At 40.5% G+C, this 19,969-nt stretch overlaps 1 protein-coding gene across 2 annotated transcripts in view; it reads left to right on the forward strand.

The window, feature by feature from the left end:
- The window catches only part of FNDC3B (fibronectin type III domain containing 3B), a 357,932-nt gene that overhangs the window by 289,184 nt on the left and 48,779 nt on the right, over positions 1–19,969 (forward strand). For both annotated transcript variants that reach the window (XM_082654911.1, XM_082654912.1), the window contains exons 12-21: positions 1,872–1,996; positions 3,265–3,439; positions 5,332–5,418; positions 6,602–6,740; positions 8,555–8,626; positions 10,713–10,831; positions 12,743–12,848; positions 13,752–13,924; positions 16,352–16,465; positions 16,785–16,934. In XM_082654911.1, the coding sequence (XP_082511037.1) occupies positions 1,872–1,996; positions 3,265–3,439; positions 5,332–5,418; positions 6,602–6,740; positions 8,555–8,626; positions 10,713–10,831; positions 12,743–12,848; positions 13,752–13,924; positions 16,352–16,465; positions 16,785–16,934 (1,260 nt within the window). The remainder of the gene's footprint in view (positions 1–1,871; positions 1,997–3,264; positions 3,440–5,331; positions 5,419–6,601; positions 6,741–8,554; positions 8,627–10,712; positions 10,832–12,742; positions 12,849–13,751; positions 13,925–16,351; positions 16,466–16,784; positions 16,935–19,969) is intronic.

The following is a 19,969-nucleotide window of genomic DNA, read 5'->3' on the forward strand; positions in this document are numbered from 1 at the left end:
TTCCATCATTGATGCCTCCCCACTCTTTTTTTCTCATTTAAACCACAGCCCGGTTTTCACCAAAGTAAAGCAAATCAACCTAGTAAGGAACAGGCTGCTTTTATTTACTGGCTGTAGTTCTAAGCACGAGAAATGGGCAAAGGAGACCAAACAAAGAAATAGGAAAAATGAGGCATTGAAGGGGAGCCAACATTGGGTTTGGAAGGGATGAGGCTTCCATGGCAGCAGGATGTGCCTTTCTTGCACTGTTTACTCTGAGCTCAGAAGTAGTGGAGGAAAGAACGTAGATCACGCTACTGCCTGAAATGGATACAGAACATACCAGGGCATGCAGCGCCTAGAGTGTAATCAGACACTGGATGTAATTATGCAAATGTATGCTAAACGGGTTTTCTGTGAATAAATTGTCTGCAGCAACCTTAACACTCAAGGTTAAAGTAAGCATAAGGGCGTGATTTGCAAGTCACAGGGTGACTTTGCTGAAGTAGCCGCTGAAAGACATTATGTTTGCCTGCCTGCCCACCCCACTCCCCATTTTCCATAGTTGCACCTGAATGTACTTTGAACCCTTGATAAAATGAACTTTGCATCTTAAGGACTGTTAGGGCTTCTACTCCCTTCCTTGGAAAAAGGGTACCACCTTGCTTGTGAGGGGAGAGTTGGGAAGAGTTTGAGGATGAATGTGGCATGGTGGTTTTTAATCTGTTCAACCTAGTGATACTTCAAGCTAGTTGTATATTTATTTTTAACTAGACTTCACCTGGAATGTTTCTTTCAGTAGTAAGCATTTGGAGGCCTGCTTTAAGGAAGGAAATGCTTAAATTTGCTTAGGAGAAAAATGTGCTTTCTTTGTTTTTTTATGTAATAAATTGAGAATTTCAAACATTCCTGGAAGTCCTGGGCCCGGCTGTCTGATTAAAATGCTAATTCATCCAGTGTTAGCATGTGGTTTTCTTCTGGTAAACATAGATAAAATACTGTGGATTATGGGTATGAAATATTCTAGAAAACTGCCGATGTGAGTATTCCATGGCTCTGAGCATGGCACAGCATAGTTAAGTTATGTTTTTGTTTTTGTTTTTGTTTTCTTACTTCTATTAAGAGAACCCACTGGAGTGTTTTCTTTTTCCTTCGAGGAGTTTGAAGCATCACGTAAGGCTAGGAATGCATTAAAATATGTTTCCAGCCTCATAAGAAACTTAAGAATGGCTGTAATATGTATAGATGAAGTGCTTGTCAGACATTCAGTTCGACTCTGCAAGCCTTGATAGAGCTCCCAGATTGTCCAGAGCACTGCCTTGAGGAGACCAGATGTGGACAAGATGAGTCAAAGGCATGCGCCCAGTATTTAGGGATGAGTAGACAAACAGCTCACTAGCCAGAATGTACACGTGTGGGCTTGGGGGCTGCCACAAGGCGGGAGAGGAGAGAGAAGACCAGGGAGGACTTTCTGTGGCTTGCAGAGCTGCGTAGCCTGGTCCTCAGGTGCTGGGCCATCTGGGGGTGGCTGTGCAGCTCCAGAGTTAGCAATCCTGTGAGGCTGCAGACTCACTCCTATGAGTCAGATCAGGCAGTTTGACCAAGTAAGGAAGAAGATCTGAGAAATCGTGATCCTTCACTTGAGCACTGCCTTGTGCCTGAAAGGGCCTTTTTTATTTTGTTGACGAAATACCACAAGGACCGTGCATTATCCCTCTCGGTAACACAGCTTTCTGTAGCGCCTTTGTGTTAGGGATGGCATTTCACTGTAGAGCACTTTCCTTCTCTTGGTTTTGTCCATCCAAACTAGGAAATTAAACAGTTGTTCAAAATATTCCTTCATTCTCTTATTATGTTTTTTTAAACTTCTTTGCATTGTTTCGCTGTTTCAGGGAAAAAGAAACAGTGGTTTCAGACAGTGCTTCTTTGGGAGCCAAAAACACTGCAAATTGACAAAGCTGTGTCCGGCAATGGGGTACACATTCAGGCTGGCTGCTCGGAATGACATTGGCACCAGGTATGGCGTTTCCTGGTCCTCATGCCTTTAAGCGTCTGTGTGGTGTTTCTGAGTCTTCTGTCGCGTTGCCAAAAGGCGCAAGGTCGCCTGCTGCCTCCACACCGAACCAGTTAGAGATTTTCTGAAAGGGAATCCTAATCAGAGGCTAGAAAGCCCCTTCTGAGGTGATAAATGCCACTGTGTGGCCTCTTTGCAGCCTTGCAGGCTGTAATGCAAAGGCCCACTAGGGGTCTCTGAGAATCAGGAGGAAGGTAACTACAGATTTTGAAAGGAATCCTCTGGGGGCTTTATTTTTTTCAGGTTGTGTGCCTTTTCCTTTCATCACTTTAGCAAGCTACTCATTCAGTTGCCTTTTTTCAACTGTGTCTGAGTGTTTGCTGATACAAAGAAAGAGTTGCTGGGCCGTCCATTGTTGTCAAGCCCGGGCAGATACTCACAGGACTGGAGAAAATCTGGACTGGATAGGACACACGGCTTGCCTCCAAGCTGCTAGAGAAAGGCAAGAACAGGTTTATAGTGGAGCATCAGTGGATTAAAGGTGCTCTGAAAAGACCGTATTTCAGTTGTACTTCTTGGGTAACTGTTGATTAAGGGAAAAATCTTTTTCTTTATCACTGATTGTTGAAAATCTTCTTAAAGGTTCAGCACACCATTGGTCCCAACCGTTTTTCCAGCCTAAAGAACTTCTTAAGACCACAAGGTTTACAGCCCTCCTTCCCTACCCATGACAGCCATTGTATTTTTAGAGTGCACTGGTTGAACGGTCATAATGATAAAGGCTTCTACAGTTCAAGAATTTGTAAATGAACTAGAGGCGTCTACAAACATTTGGAAAATAGCACCATATATATTTGTAAAACATTTATTTTATCAGTAGACAGTTATTTGCTCTCACATGGATTTGAAGGCTCCTTGGTAGCTGTGGCTCATAGCTTGTCACCATCACCGCTGTGCTGTGCTTTCTCCTGGGTGCTTTCGGGGGGAAGTAAATTTTTAAATCTGTTGTCCTGTAACATGGCATGCTTTTCCAGTAGCAGACCTAAGCAGAGCAGTGCAGGGGGCAGTGGGGTGGATTGGGGCAAATTGAAGTTGTGGTAGGGAATATCCCATAAAGGATCCTTGCCTTCCTTTGCTCAATGAACCTGTCAGGCCCCAGACTTTCCCACCCAGGCAAGTTGCGCAGCAGGTGGGCTTATCCCTGCTCTTCTGAAATGCCGAGACCCCGCCCGTGCCCCTAGGCGTGTCTCACCGGGTCTGTCTCTCTCCAGTGGGTATAGCCAAGAGGTGGTGTGCTACACGTTAGGAAACATTCCTCAGATGCCCTCTGCACCAAGACTTGTTCGAGCTGGGGTCACATGGGTCACACTGCAGTGGAATAAACCAGAAGGCTGTTCACCTGAGGAAGTAGTCACCTACACCTTGGAAATCCAGGAGGACGAAAACGTAAGTCTGGCACATTTTATACCCTCGTGTGTGTTCGGTAAAGTCAGTTTTATCATAACTACAGGATGCACTGGTGAAATTAGATTCGCTGCCTAAATTTGAAACCAAGCCTTAATTTCTACCACTGTAACCACTAGCAGAAACCTGGCCTTCCCACAGTCTTCCCCATCCAAGTAGATGGCATCCCCGTGCTTTCATTTGGGGAAGCCAGAAACCCGTGGGCTCTTCCTTGACTTCATATATAGTCAGTCAGCAAAGCCTTTCAAAGCTCCCTTCAAAAGTTACCCAGAAATCTGACCGTTTCTCAGCATCTGCACAGCTACTACACTTCTTGAACCACCATCATCTCGCCCCTGGGTTATGGAACGGCCTCTTAAGTATTTTCCCTACTTTCGTCCTCACTACACTACAGTCTGTTCTCCACACGAAGCCAGAGTGATCCTGTTAAATACAAATACGGTCATGTCAGTGCTCTGCTCAGAAGCCCTCCCATCTCAGTGCCTTCCCTTCTCTTCCAGAGGGAAAGCCAGTGCTCTCACAGTGCTTTCCAGGTCCTCCACATTCAGGGTCTTCGTTCCTGCCCTTGTTCCTGCCACTGTAGTCTCACTGAGCGTACCAGCTGTGCCGTCCCGCCCCACCTTTGCAGTTCTGGTGCCCTCTGGCTCTCATGCCCCTTCCGATATCTTTGAGTTACTTCCCTCATTTCCTTCAGGTCTCTTCTCACATGTCACTTCTTTGGACGACCCTTTCCTGACCACCCTGTAAAACAGCACTGTCCAGGAGAAGTTTCTGTGATGATGGAAATGTTCTGTATCGTGTGCTGTCCAATAAGATAGTGCCTAGCCACACGTGGCTGCTGAGCCCTTGAAATGTGGCTGTAAGCCCAAGGAACTGAATTTTTAATTGTATTTCATTTAAATTGGAGGAGCCATATGTGGCTGCCTTAAGGAGCCTGCAGAGCTGGCCTTCCCACAGCCTTCCCCATCTGAGTAGATGGCATCCCCATGCTTTCATTTGGAAGCAGTGCTTCCTAGCTCCACCACTCCATCCTCTTACCCAGCTTTACTTTCGTCTCACAGCACTTAACACCACACAGCATGCTTCATGTTTGTCTGTAGGTTTTTTTGTTAATTGCTTTCTCTGGCTATTATGTCAGTTTGTGATGGGCAAGACTTAACTCTGTTCTTGGGCAGTGCTAAACCCCTAGAGCGTGGAAGAGAGCCTGATGCATAGAAGGTGCTCCGAGATGAATGCGTGGGTGGATGGATGGATGTGTGCATGACTGAGAATATTATTGAATGAATTCTGTACAGTCAGCTTTCAGTAGGATATTTATCCCGTTGAAGGGTTATGTCTTCCCCATCCAAGCTCTGCTTTCCCCCTTGTCCATAAGAGGACACTGTGTCAGAAACCCCAGCCAGTGGATTGCATAGCACGTTGCAGCTTGACAGTAAGGATCTCCGTACAAGAGCCTTTTTTCATGACGACATTGTTAGATAATTTTTTTAACTACATAAGCTTCGTTAATTTGGTGGTTAAATTCATTGTTTAAAATGCTTATTGAGTAACCAGAAAAATTTGCTCCGTGAGAAAAGTATATGGTGACATCTATTCCAAAGCAAATTTACACTCTCTCAAAGAGAGAACATTGTTCTCATTCAGATTAGTGTTAGTCTCCCAATAAAAGTACCCAGATCCAGGACAAATTATGATGTGATAGAGTTAAATTTTTCCTAAAGCACTGTGGGATTCTGGCCCTCTTTCTGGTGTAGCTGCCACACTTCTGGCCCGCTGGTGATGCTGGAAGGAGGCAATATAAAAATCCTACAGACAAGGTATTTAACGCCCAGATTTTATGATACTGATGTTTCTTTCTGGCTTTGCCTTTTCAGGATAACCTTTTCCACCCAAAATACACTGGAGAGGATTTAACCTGTACTGTGAAAAATCTCAAAAGAAGCACACAGTATAAGTTCAGGGTAAGTCAGTCATTTTGGTACCTGAACTGCTTAAAAATGAAGCTGTTTTATGTTTCATCCCTTGACCATTTTAAATCTCCTGTACAGGTTAAAAGATTTTTAAGTTCGCTGCACTTTACACTTTTAAGGTAACATCTGTAAAATACACACCCAACTTTAATTTTAAAACCCACTTTTGAGAAAGAAACCTGTTGCCGTAATGTGCTGTAATAAATTGCATCACAGCGTGGCCAGATGCCCTTGCCTGGGAAGACCCAAACCGGGTGCCCAGCGCACCTGTCTCTCACCTGCACGTCACACCTTTCTATTCACAGTTTCTTCTTTTAATCAGATTTCCCTTTTCTCTGTCGCCCTTTGCTCTTTTGCCCATTTTCTTTTTCTCAGCCGTTTTCCTTTTGCTCTTCTGTTACCCACCCCCTCCCCACTTGGGCTCCGCGTTGGGCGACGTTGCGTCGAATCAACTCTTTGCGACCTCGTTAGGAGAGAAGGGAACAGCAGGCTGCCTTGTGTGCTGCCCGCTGTTTGTTGATTCTAGCCCAGCGCGGTGTTTTCTAGTGTGACAGTGTGCCTTCTGGAGAGATGCGGTTGTCTTCTGATTCCCCCTTTCCTTCTCTGAATTTGTGAGCCAAACCATGTTATTTAACACGTAGTAGTCACTCAGTAAATAGTTGTCGGATTATCCAGTGGCATGTGTAACTATTGAAGGAAAATGATAGTTTTTGATATTTTTAAAAATCCTTGTTACTCGATGCTGGCTGTGAGATCATAGGTATACTGCTAGCATTTCTCCACAAGGTGGCATTGCCCTACTCCTAAATAAGCAAGGTTATTTTTATCTGCTTTTCCTCCATGTTTTCCTTCCACAAAACACTGTGAACTGGGTGGTGACATACTAGTTTTGTTTTGTCTTCTTGAAAGGGTAAAAATATCTTTGGCTAAAACCTACCTTGTTATTTTATTTTTAATTGTTAATAGCTAAACTGTATAGAAAATAAGTACTCCATTAAATAAACACTTATAAATTAGTAGTTTGAGACTGTGAGAGAGAGAGAGAGAAAGAGAATATGTGAGTGTGTCTGTCTGTGTGAGTTTATGGATACCTTGATCTTGCCATATTGAAAGTCACTACTGGTTTAAGACCTGATATCTAAAGCACATTAATGTTTTTTCGGTTGTGTTATAGCTGACTGCTTCTAATATGGAAGGGAAAAGCTGCCCAAGTGAAGTTTTGGTTTGTACGACGAGTCCTGACAGGCCTGGACCTCCTACAAGACCCCTCATTAAAGGACCAGTTACATCTCATGGTTTTAGTGTTAAATGGGGTATGTTTTGTTGCTGTTGCTGCTGCTGCTTTTTTGACAGGTTTTTAAAAACTTGATTAATTTCAGTAGTGACAAACCAATAAACAAACAAATCATATTATTTGAGGGAGTTTTACACGTTTGAAATATATGTATGAGAAACATCCTGAGAATTCTACAAACTCGTAAAATTGACAATTGTAAGAGCATTTCATTTACTTTATGATTTTCCTGTAAGACACATTTTTTCTCCTATAGTTTTAATGTATTATTGATTTGAATGTGGTAATCTCTGAATATATTTCATTCTTCAATAGCTTGCCCTTAAAAATGTAGCAATATTTAATATAAAAATTGATGTATAAACTTAGTATTAAAAATAAATTTCAAAATTTAGGTAAGTCATATTAAATTTTACAGAAGTTTAAGTTACAGTGAATTAGGAAGACTAGTTGTTTGTATATCTTTGGAAGTCTTGGAATTCAGAAGGTTTTCATATTGAAGTTCATCATGGTATTTGTGGGGATCTGGTAGAGGGTTTTGTGGCTCACCTGCATGGATTATTTCAGCGAAATGAATGCCATTAGAATGTTGATAACATTTGCAGCTGTATGTGAAACATAATATGCATGATTGTCACTAATGTCATACAATAATAGTAACTACCAAACAGGCAAAAAAAAAAAAAAAAGAAATCTAAAATAAGATTTTACCTGGCAGTCAAGTAATGTAAAGGGAATTTAAAACATTATTAAATTGTTATTGGAGACCAACCACTGAGACATATAACTGCTTCAAGTTATGTGGTAATTTTGAGGCAGAATTATTCCCTATAAGATGGATACGATTAAGAGAAACAAAAAATCTAGGTGTGCTTTTTGCCAGATCTAAAGCTTTTATTCTCAGAATATCCTAGAAAGTTCCGTCAACACTGAGTATTTACTTTCATTAGCCATATGCTATATTTTAATTATTGCTGTAAATATCTATTGCCGAAGTTTGCATACATTAATAGAAATTACAGGTGAAGGGAGACGGAAATTATATGAGTAACCTGAGGGTATATCTGAAATACAGAGGTGGCCAACTGATAGTAGAAGCAAATTCTGTGTAGTCTTGCAAAAAGATATTTTCCTGCTCAGAAAAGAAAACTCTTGCAGGCACCGAGTTAGCAGTAGACAGATATGATACCTAAGGCGCACAGGGCTCTAGTAACAAGCCGGAACCTCCTCCTCAAACCGGCTCTTTGGTACAGGTTCTTATTGATCCGCAGCTCTGCTTTTATATTAGGTTCATGTGGGATACAAAGTTTGCTTAGTAGCAAACTGATGGGACAGATTTGTTGTATTCTGATCTTTTATTTATTTTGTCAGTAAGTTTTGCACCTCCCTTTTCTTCCCTCTCCGTCTCTCACTGATGATATAAGTGAAATAAAAAAAGGATAAAGTAATTTTTAAAAAGAAATATATGTATATTTTGTCTTATATAAAAACCATCAAATATTGAAGAGCAGGCTTCAGAATCTCAAAATAAATAAATGAACATAACTCTTAGAAAAATAACTCCATATTTTGAGTTTTGTTCATGTTTCACTAAATAAGTGCTAACATTTTTGACATTTCTAGCTCTACGCTTTGATAATCAGAAGGTTTTGTGGTTTTGTTTCCTTTGTTTTTCGAGAAAGGAGTTGGGTGAAATAATATATTAATTATTGTGCCTTTTGGTTGAATCCAGAATTTAGACAGTATATTATATGATTCTATGTGTGCTAATAATATTTACTAACAAAAATCAATACACTTTTATAACTAATAAGGCATTTGCTTACTTTCCAGATCCTCCAAAGGACAACGGTGGTTCAGAAATACTCAAGTACTTGCTAGAGATTACTGATGGAAATTCTGAAGGTGAAGTTTGTAGAAATTGTTTTGTTCAAGTCCTGTTTTCTAATAAGATAAACATTTGTATAATAATAGCGGGCAATCATTAATTCTATTGATAGAGGTACTACAATAAACAAGCCTTAATCACATATTGACAGTTTTTTCTTTCAAACACAGCATCGGGGATCAGAGTCTGCTTGAAATGTACGTTTTTGTCGTTTTTAAAATTTTCTGTCATTTCTTTAAACCAGAGGTCCCAATTAATAGAATAAATGTGTTTTTTATCTCTCTTGGCACGCTTTCTCTAGAAATTCTTATAAGCAGAGAAAGTGTCAGAAGCAATCAGCAGGAAGGGTAAATTGGAGACAGCAAATGAGTTTGGTGCACAAAGGATGACAAAATATAGTATTGCTGTGGGCTATTGACAAGTGTCACGCTTTGTAACAAGTTCAGAAAATGTCTTCATTTTTGTTGTGATTTCTGAGTCATATTATTTCTTCATTACTAGTCAGACGAGGTGAATTAAAGTGGGACAGTGTTACAGATCAGATTCCCTTTATAGTGTCTTTTAAAAAATTCTTAGATCTTCTTTCTGATAAAATTTATTAGGCTTTAATAGAAAAAAGTATAGTCATCCGAACTTTAAAAATGACACCCATCTCACCACTCTAATAATCCCTGTAACTTAAATTTTTTTTAAAAAAGTGATGCATATGGGAAAAAAGGAAAGAGTTAATAGCAGCTTTTACAAACAAGCAATGCAGGTGTGTGGCTTGCTTTTTATTCTGTGCCACGATAGCCACCTGGAGTGTTTTGTTTTTCATGTCAGTTGGGCCCTATTTTAAGCTGAAAAACATGAAAATGCTTTGAGATGGGCACAGCTGTTCTTAACATAAAATCACATTCTATGCTAAAAATCTGACCTAGGAGAGAAGTCACGCATGTGCGGTGGCTCATCGTGAAAACTTAAATATATTTTGAATTTTTGTGGCTCTCTTGACCACTGGTGACAGATCAAAAGTAGATGCCATCTGTACCTAAAAGTTAACAACGTTGCCAGTGCGTGACGTCAATGATTAATTGAATCTCTTCGGTAGTCCTTGTTCCCAGTTGCCTTTTCAGTGCAGGTTGTTTGATCGGTAATGTCAGGATGACTGTCTTTAATATTCCCCCTTGTCATATGGCCCTAGTGCACGTGGCTTCATTGTAAATCTGACCTAATAAGCAGCTGAGGGCATTTGTGGAAGTTAGTAACTATCATGGAACAGGGTAAAAGTATTTTCCCTAAAACAACTGCATGGAGTAAAGGCCTCCTTTAAAATAGTCTGCTGGAAACATTGTGTTAGTGGGAGCAAGACAGAGGAGGATAGACATCCCAGATTTGTGGGGCAGGCAGGCCGTCAGTCGAAGCATCCCCAGTGCTCTTCACCTGGTGGCATCAGCTTCACCCAGGCCCCTCCAGTGGCTCTGCTTGCTTGCTTTATTCCAGAGAAGTGGTCAGATAACCTGGGTCACACTGAATGTTTCATTTTTAATGTCACTCCCTCAGGTGTTTTTGTCTTTTAAGTGGGGCTCCATGGAGACAGCAGGCCTTTTACCCAAAGGACTTGGTCTGTATGGGGAGGGGGAGGTTTCACTCACTGTGACCTCCGGGCAGATAAGGGCCAGGAGAAACTCTTCAGTGGTGCCCTGGTCTGACCAGGAACCTTGTGGCCGAGCAGCCTTCCGCCTGCCCAGCTGGCCTCAGGGGCTTCTCACACCATCACCACTTCCTAGCTTGCTCAACACCATCCGCTGTCTCCTGCTGCGGGGCAAGCTGCAGATTTCGTGTGCTTTCCAGCATCCCAACCTCACAGTCAGCAAACGTAATCATGGTGATATAAGTAGTCTAGCCAGCAGTACTAAGTATTAAAAATGACTCCATGTTATTTTAGTATTTAACTTTGTAAAGGAGATGGAAAGAGGGCACTGTGGCTGTTTAGGGAAAAGAGAAAGAATAGGAGATGCTGGTTTTCATGGAAACCACTTAGAGCTTTTTCTTATCAGGAATGGTTGGTACTGTTACGTTTTTACAAAAGGCATAATCTCATACACGGGTCTTGTTTTGCAGCGAGTCAGTGGGAAGTGGCCTACAGTGGGTCGGCTACAGAGTACACTTTCACCCACTTGAAACCAGGCACTTTGTACAAACTCCGAGCATGCTGCATAAGTACTGGTGGACACAGTCAGGTTGGTTTTGTTTCAGTATAAAAGTAAACATCTTTGGTCCAACTCAGACAACCCATCTATAACATCAGAATAAATTGCTGTTTAAAAATGTATCTTGGTAATGCAGCCTGCCATGGTATCACGTCATGAATTCAGAGTTTTCCAAATTGTGCTTTAGTGGGTATCAAAAGATAGACCCAAATGATTCTCAACTGAATTGTGCTGCTTTCCAAGTACATCCCTCACTTAATTTCTCAGAAGACTTTGCCATGATCACCTGACAGTTGAAAGTTGAGGGTGGTCTGCAATTTTCATTAGCTAATAAATAAGGGGGTGAATCTCAGTTATTGCAATGATAGAAAAGCGTAGAATTTAGAGCAAAAAAATATATGGCCTCCAGCACAGCTTTTCTTGTACCACATCTGGCAGTTTTGTGAAAATGAGAGACACACCTTCCTTGAGATACTTTGCTGCCATCTGCTGGAAAATTATTGTAAAAGCCACATAAATCTATGATGACTGAGCTGAAAGGCACCGCCTGTGATTACGCAGTGCCCAACCTACACATCTGTAGGCAGCCCCAGTTCTCTTGCTGTCTCTTTCTTTTTTTTAAATTGAAGTATAATTGACTTACAGTATTACATAAGTTTCAGGTCCACAACATAGTGACAATATTTTTATACATCACAAAAGGATCACCACCATTGTCTACAATTTATATGACCTTAGACCAACCATTCAACACGTCAGGAAACTTGGTTTCAACTTCACAGTGTTCTCATAGGCTCAAAACAACGTAACATGTACACATGAAGTGCTCTAGAAATGAGATATCAGTAGTTATTATCTAAATGGTGTTAACATTCAGAAAGTGAGTGAGAGGCAATATGGTAAAAGATGTTTTCATTGTAGAGATGTTTAACATTGTGGTTTTGAAACCATTAGTATTGAGAGAGAGTGCACGTGCAGTGGTGGCTTATAACCTTGTTACCCTGTACTGGGTTGACTTTTCAAAAGAACACCTGCCATTAGGTGCCGAATTTTGCCACTCAGCCCACCTCTGACGTCGTTTTATGTTTATTTTCTTTTCCCCCCAAGGATAGTGGTACTATGATGTCTAGACTGTCCATATAGACAGACTTCTGAGGTAAAAAAAAAAAAGGTCCACCTAGACGACGTTTATGCAGTGCCTCCCAGGGTGGGGATGTCCACATCAAAGCTACAGATGATCAGCGAGTTCCTCTTACATGCGAGGTGCTGCACAAGCCTACACAGAAGCGGCAGCGCTCCTTGAATGCCTAAGTACATCTCCTCTGCACCTCGTCTCCTCAGGATGGAGGCTGAATTTGGTTGAGCTGCATGGGTCTACCATGCTCCTCCTGTCTCAAAAAGGGGTCAGCTTCCATACGACCAGGCTTACGCAACCAGATCCTGCAAAAAAGAAGGCCTGCTGATTTTAGTATTAACAGAACCTGCTGGTTAATGTCAGACTCAGTTGATTAATATTGACTTTATTTGCTTTTCTGCTCTGTATGTGGATGGTTGGCCATTTATGACACCATTTAAGAACTGCATCCAGCTGTTGTTTTGTGTTCTCTTCTGTCCTCCTGAAGGGTCTCTAATTTTTGTTTAAAGGAAAATAACCGTGTGCTTAGGATACACAACACTCAGAAAGTCAACCTACAAATCTGACATCAGAAATAATTATTTTTACCAGTGCTGTATGCGGTATATGTCCATACTTAAAACAAACACATACACACACACACACCACACAGAGACGAAGATCTTATTGCATAAAAAGTGTAAACATTCAATGTGTAACCCTCTTTGGAAGCATTTGCAGGTATGGGGTGGAATTTGCTTGGTGTATAGAGCTCTGATAAATTCAAAGTAACTAAGAGATGATTCTCTCCTGTATTTCTCCTGCAGTGTTCTGAAAGTCTCCCTGTTCGCACACTAAGCATTGCACCAGGTCAGTGTCGCCCACCGAGGGTTTTGGGTAGACCAAAGCACAAAGAAGTCCACTTAGAGTGGGGTGAGTGAACACATCTTCACGTTGCCAATTTGGACAAGTGGAGATTGAGTTTAAGACTTCATGCTTTGTAATCAAGTCCCAGGTCTCCCTTCTGAAAACCATATTTGTTTCTATTGAAAATGCCCATATTCTGTTCAATGTACATGGGCTTGGGTTTGTATTCTCCCCACGTTGTCACTCACCCTCCTATATTCCTGATGTTGCCACACGTGCTGTTCATCCTCTACCCTCAGAGGGCACTTTTATAGAAAATGTTTCAGAGCAGCCAGTCTTCTCAGGAATTTTTCAGCTTTATTCATAAAATAAAAGTTGTGCTCAATTTAGAGGTTAAACCAAGAAATAGTTCATCAGGTAACATCTAATTCCTCCTCATCTTTGCTGCCTTGTTGAGCGTGGGTCCTGGTGTTTTACTGTATCGACTCAAACTGTATTAGCATTTCCTGTCGGGTCAACAATTTACAAGCATGTAAAACTGCAAATATAAACCTGCAAAACGCTGTCAGACTATTGTTCCCCATCACTTATGCCTAAAATAAGATAGTGTGCCAGTTTTGGGTCCTCTAACTTGATTTAATGTGTCCTTTGGTTTCAAGTTAAGGAGAAGATTTTCTCCCCTCTATTTCTTGTGTTTACCTGGCATTAGAATATAAAGGAATTGCCTAAAAGTTCTACAGTTTTGGAATTTTGTTAATATCATTAAACGTACTTGCTTTGGAAAGTATGGATAACATCATTCAAAAACTTTCTTCTGTATATCTTTCTTTTTGGAGTGGGGTTTCTTTTGTAAATACCGAGGACAGGCCACCTACGTGATATTTTGCAAACCTTGTGGAAAGTGAGGTGTGATAGGGTCAACTGGAAACACAAAAGTGTTCTGATATGAAAAACATTCTCCTTTCCCAGATGTTCCTGCCTCTGAAAGTGGCTGTGAGGTCTCAGAGTACAGCGTGGAGATGACGGAACCTGAGGATGTAGCTTCGGAGGTGTACCACGGGCCCGAGCTTGAGTGCACCGTTGGCAACCTACTTCCCGGAACCATGTATCGCTTCAGGGTGAGAGCTCTGAATGATGGAGGGGTGAGTACACGCTTATACACCGTAACAGAAATATAAGGTCCTGGCACTTCTGTTTCTACCCTCCTAAAATCCTTAGCAGTATCTGTCCAACCTTGACAACCATTAAAGAAGTGTATGTAAAATCTAATTTCTGAAGATACACTGTTTTGATTTCACGTAGACCCAACATTGGAAATTTTGTTTTGTCCTCATATCATTCTATTAAGATAGAGTTCAAGGTTAATAACAACATCACCCTTTAGATGCTTTTGGTAGTTTTTAAAATAATTTCCTATTTTCTCATCGACTGTATAAATTAGTTATGGGAAACTAGGACTACATAATATTTCTTTATCATATTGTCTAAATTACCCAGCAATGTCTTACATCAGTTTTTAAAACTGGACTGGGGTAGAGGCTAGGGAGGCCAGTATTTTTTTTTTTTTTTTTTTTTGTTTATTTCAAGTGAAAACTGTAGAACTCTCTGGTCCTTCTTACTACTCCATCTGAAGTTGTTGAGGTGGGCTGTTAGAGATTGGAAGAGTATGTCTATATTATATCCACAAAGGTGATTGGTTTTTGTCTTTTTTTAATTGCAGAGTGATATGGATTGGGGGGCAATTCATAATGAGAGTGAAGTGACCCAGAAACTACAGGGCTTTTTGGTGTGTCAAAGATGGGCAGAAACATAAAAGAAGGTAGAAGGGTGTGGGTAGAGCAAACCGCTGCTAAAGGCCCACAGGGTGCCAGTGGTGTGTATAGATGCACTCCATGCAGATAAATAGATGTCATTAATTGATGAGATTTTTACAAGTAAGAAAGCCCACTGACAGTGACAAGAAGTTGACAATGACTCTTCTAGTTCTCGGTGGTCCTGTTCACGCCTTTCAGAAGCAAAGTATGTTTGTCTTTAGTCCGTTTCGTGTTAGCCATGCTGACTATGAAAACATTTGGTCTGAAGTATCATCACAAGCCTTTAACAGGAGCTGGATTTCTTCTAATTGCTCATTAGGAAAGAATTTCAGATACAGGTATTTAAATTAAAACACACACACACACACACACACAAACACAAAACTAAACAATAAAAATGTATTGGTGAGAAGATAAGAAAGCCTATGCACCCAAACTTTTATAAGTAAAAAGAGGATGGGGGCTTCCCTGGTGGCGCAGTGGCTGAGAGTCCACCTGCCGAGGCAGGGGACACGGGTTCGTGCCCCGGTCCGGGAAGATCCCACGTGCCGCGGAGCGGCTGTGCCCGTGAGCCATGGCCGCTGAGCCTGCGCGTCCGGAGCCTGTTGCTCCGCAACGGGAGAGGCCACAACAGTGAGAGGCCCGCGTGATGCAAAAAAAAAGAGGATGGATGGTGATGATCACTGATGCTGCAGAAGAAATCCTATTTTACTGTTAATCTGGTGCTTCTCCCCATCAATTTTTCAGAGGGATTTTTTTTTATCTTTTCATGATAAAGATAAATGTGCTGTTAAAAAGGAAAAAGATAAATGTGCAACTGGGCTGACTTGAGCTTTACTTTCTCCTTTCACTAATTTATCATATAAAGAAAGTATCTTCAGCCTTGTTTTTAAATTCTGTTGCATTGGAAGTTAACCATATATTTGACTCATAATCACCTTCTGTGGGCCACTTCAGAGAGCTTCTCCCCCACCCCCAGTATATTTGCAGGTTATATTGTTAGAAAATGTGAGAGGTTTGGGGGTTTTTTTGTTTTTTTAATCTTTTTTTTCCATTTTGAAAAACATAGTCACATACTTCATTAACCTGAAAATTACTTCACTCTTTGCCCCAGCTCATTGAAGTATCACATATTCCACTGTTAACATGGTGGTGATGGTTCTCTCGACGTGTTTTAAATCTGTAGCGGTGGCTGGCTCTGAGCAGTGTGGTCACTGATGGTGGTGGAGGAGAGGAGTGCAGTGTAAACCTTCAAATAGTTGAGGTGGTGGGAGACATGCTGAGAAAACATTAACAGGACCATTGGTTTTCAAAATGGAAAATACCAGTAACTAGAAGAAGTACTCAAAATTTGATAACCAACAATCCCACGAAGATTTTTGGGCATTAAAAATTAAACTGCAGTGTGCATCTGACTTAGTTTTCTTTGAAGCCTTCTGAGAAATTAAAGGAGAATGCTGTGATGTAGCAAAAGTCAGCATTTTTTGTTTCTTAGGTCACAGCAAAAATGTTTAGTAAACCAACTTTCTAATCCTTTTGAATTAAAAAAATATATATTTATAAAATAGACATTTACTACTTAGGGAATGTATGTTAGAAGAAAACCTACATATTCAACTGAAAGTGAAGACCATTAGGTAATACTTTTAATCAATTGTATTGATGATGGCATTAGCTTAGCCCTTGTTTGGTTATAAGCTTGTGTTGTGTACACACGCACACACCTACAAGCACGCATGTGTTTTTGTCTTTCAGTATGGTCCCTATTCTGATGTCTCAGAAATTACCACGGCTGCAGGGCCTCCTGGACAGTGCAAAGCACCTTGTATCTCTTTTACGCCTGATGGATGTGTCCTAGTGAGTTGGGAGGTAAGTCAGGCACATGTTCTGCATCAGCTTGTTTCTTCTACTTTATCTGCCCCCCAGTGCAAGTTATGAGGGACCCACAAAGCTTAAGTTCACATACAGGTTTTACACAGTCATCTGCCTTGGCGCTTGCCAAGAGTTATGGAAATTTTACCACTGGTCAGAATTGAGAGGAAATTGAGTATCTTTTTCATGCTTTTCTTTTCATGTATTTGAAATATCCTAAGGCATGTTGCTCTCTTTCTCGGATTAGTCAATTGAACACAAACATCATAGGATTTTCTTTTCAATGAAATTAACCACTTAAATTTCCGTTTTCCAGAGTCCTGAAAGCTCTGGTGCTGATATCTCAGAGTACAGGTTGGAGTGGGGAGAAGATGAAGAATCCTTAGAACTCATTTATCATGGGACAGACACCGGCTTTGAAATGAGGGATCTGTTGCCTGCTGCACAGTATTGCTGTAGGTTACAGGTAGGCTGACACTATTCGGACATCTCTCACAAATACTGGTGTTCCATGATAGACTCTGGGAAACTTACTCAAAGGCTCGTGATGGAGGCCATCAGGAGGGGCGATATGGAAAAAAAGAGTCCTTTTAAATAAAAATAAATGTAATTGTTTTGGTATTTTACAGTTAATTTTTACTTCTCCAAGAGGTCCTAAAAAGTAGGAACAAAACCAGAATCATCTCCACTGTACTTCTCACCACGCTTGCATCTTGCTTGCTGGTTAATTCACTGAATGAAGGACCGAGTCCAAGGCAAAGGTGGCACAGCTTCTTAGGGAAGATACCTTCTGTATGAATTTTCTGAGATGCGCATTTTGGTGGGAAAGCCACTTAGACAAAAGGCAAAAAACATATAAAACTTCCCATTCCAGATGTTAAATGGAGCCAAAAACAAACACTAGAGTATTTAGAACCAGTCTGCGTTCAGTTGTTAAGACCCACCTCCCACGTCCCAGTGACCATTAACAAGGCTTGTTATCTGTAAGCTTCCACTTGGGTGTCCAAATAGAATAACATGAAGAATAATTGGCTCCTAGCCTAACCCCTAAGAGTGACAATAGTCATGGGTTTACTTTCATTTTAGTGACTTGGGTAAATATTTTTTTTCCCTTTGAAAAACCATATTGTCCTGAGAAAACAGGGTTCTTTGTTCATTTCTTTCCATTTGTTCAGTAACATTTCTTGAGCACCACTTTGTGCCAGAATCAAAGGATGATGCCGATGATGAAAAGGAGAGATACAAAGATTAATCGCTTGCGGTTCTTGACCTTGAAGAATTCTTTCTTCATACATGTTTAGATTTAAACAGTTAAAGAAGCAAAGATGCCAGATTTAGGTTTCCACCTGATTTAAGTCATGGATCATATTGCTTATTACAAGCCCATCTACTCTCAGTGTCTCTGGGCCTCGGGCCTCTTTGGAGAAAATATTCCCTTCTTAAGTTAACTTTCCAGATCAACTGAAGCTGTTCTGTTGAATTCTGAAGGCTGTTTTGTCATAAACATTTCCGGCTAAACTCTTCCATTATACACACCTTCCTTCTAGAATGGAGGGCCTGGGATGTAATTAACCATTCATCAGTGAGTCAGGGTCATAGCACGTTATCTGAGCTTTATAACAGCCATGCTGAGTCATTGGGAAGAGGTTAAATTATGTGCTACACTCCTGTTTTTGGAACAAGGCAGCATATAAATAAAAACTGTCTGCCATCACAGGAAACAACTTCAATCTGCTTTTGAGTTTTGATGTCTCTTTAAAATGTTCTACCTCCTTTTCGGGGTATATGTTGTCACTTAGCATTAACTTCCCAAAACTGCATTTTAAAAGATACATTGGTAAGAATAGAGCCTGCATAATAATCTTGCCTCCCTGTCAACAATAGTAAATATTTTCAAGTGTCTGTACTTAATTGTCATAAAATGAGTCAGACCCTATGAAGGGGATAGCACTTTCAAGGCCATTGCTATGCTAAAGAAGTATTGCCAGGAAAAGGGTCTCCCCAACCTGTATTGATTTCTTGATACCTATAGACCAAATCTGAATTGTTTTCATTTGACACTGCTACAAAATCAGGTTAAAGATGAATATTCTTTTGACTCTTCGGTGCCTTAAAAATTAAATCACTGTGATACCTATACTGTGTTTTATAAAAATTGGGTGGAACATTTCTTGTTTGAATATTTTAATTACCGTGTACCCAAGTAATTCTATTCACATGAAGCATATTGTATGTTATAGACATACTCTTATATTTTAGTAAGATTCTTTTGAATTGTTTCCATTGTAAACTGGTAATATAATTGATACAACTCGAGAAAGCTAGAACAAAGCTAGGCAGGATCCTGGAATAGAGAAAGAACGTTATCAGAAATTGGTAAGATTTGAATCTAACTACATAAGGTCTGTACGTCATTAATACCGTTGTACCGATGTTAATCTCCTGGTTTTGATCATCGTTTTATACTTATGTAAGGTATTAATACTAGGGGAAGCAAGGTGAGCGATTATATGGAAATTTCTCTGCACTATTTTTGCAACTTTTCTGTAAGTCTAAAATTAGTTCAAAATAAAGTATTTCATTGTTGTTTTGTTTTAAGAAAATTGGTTTAGGAAAATTGCTATTGCTATTTTGTTCTTGATTTTCCCAGGGAGAAGGAGGGAAGTGAAGCACTGACAGCTGGCCTGATATACTCTGCCAGGATTTGACATGTTAACAAATTTAATCTTTACAATAACTCTTTGAATTATGTGTTACTATCCCCATTCTACATCTGAGGAAACAGCAATGTTAATTTGCCTAAGATCACACAGTTAGTAAATAATGGAATCCAGGTGTGAACAAAGCTCCAACTCTGAAAGCCATGTTCTTTTCCTTCTGTTACATGGTGATTAAAGCCTTAGTTGATATGGAAGTTGGGCTCCACAGTATCTTATTTTTCTGCCCCTGTGATAAATTTGTATCCAAAAATAAAATCTCTAAATATATACAGTAAGTCCCCTACATACGAAACTTCAAGTTGCTAACTTTCAAAGTTGCGAACGTGCATTCGCACGTCCAGTCACGTAAGTTAGTTCACGTGAAATTGCAGCTTGCCCTCCGTCTTCTGTTGCTGACGACCCTTCAGCTCTACCATCTCCCACCTCCTCTCCCTCCTCCAGTCAGTAACTCTTCTTGCCTGTTCACTCGAGGCCAGCCCCTGTATGCCAGCTGTTGTACTGTACTACTGTACTTTTCAAGGTACTGTACTGTAAGATTAAAAATGTTTTCTTTATTTTTTGCGTTTGTTTGTTTTCTATGTATTATTTGTGTGAAAATAATTACAGTACAGTACTATATAGCCGATTGTGTTAGTTGGGTACCTAGGCTAACTTTGTTGGACTTAACGAACAAATTGGACTTGTGAACGCACTCTTGGAACAGAACTCATTCATATGTAGGGGACTTACTGTACTCTTAATTTGTGACATAAAAATTTTACCAGAAAGAAAGTTGGTGTTG

The sequence above is a fragment of the Grampus griseus genome (assembly GCF_964374135.1).
Source record: "Grampus griseus genome assembly, chromosome: 5".
NCBI classification, from domain to species: Eukaryota; Metazoa; Chordata; class Mammalia; order Artiodactyla; family Delphinidae; genus Grampus; species Grampus griseus.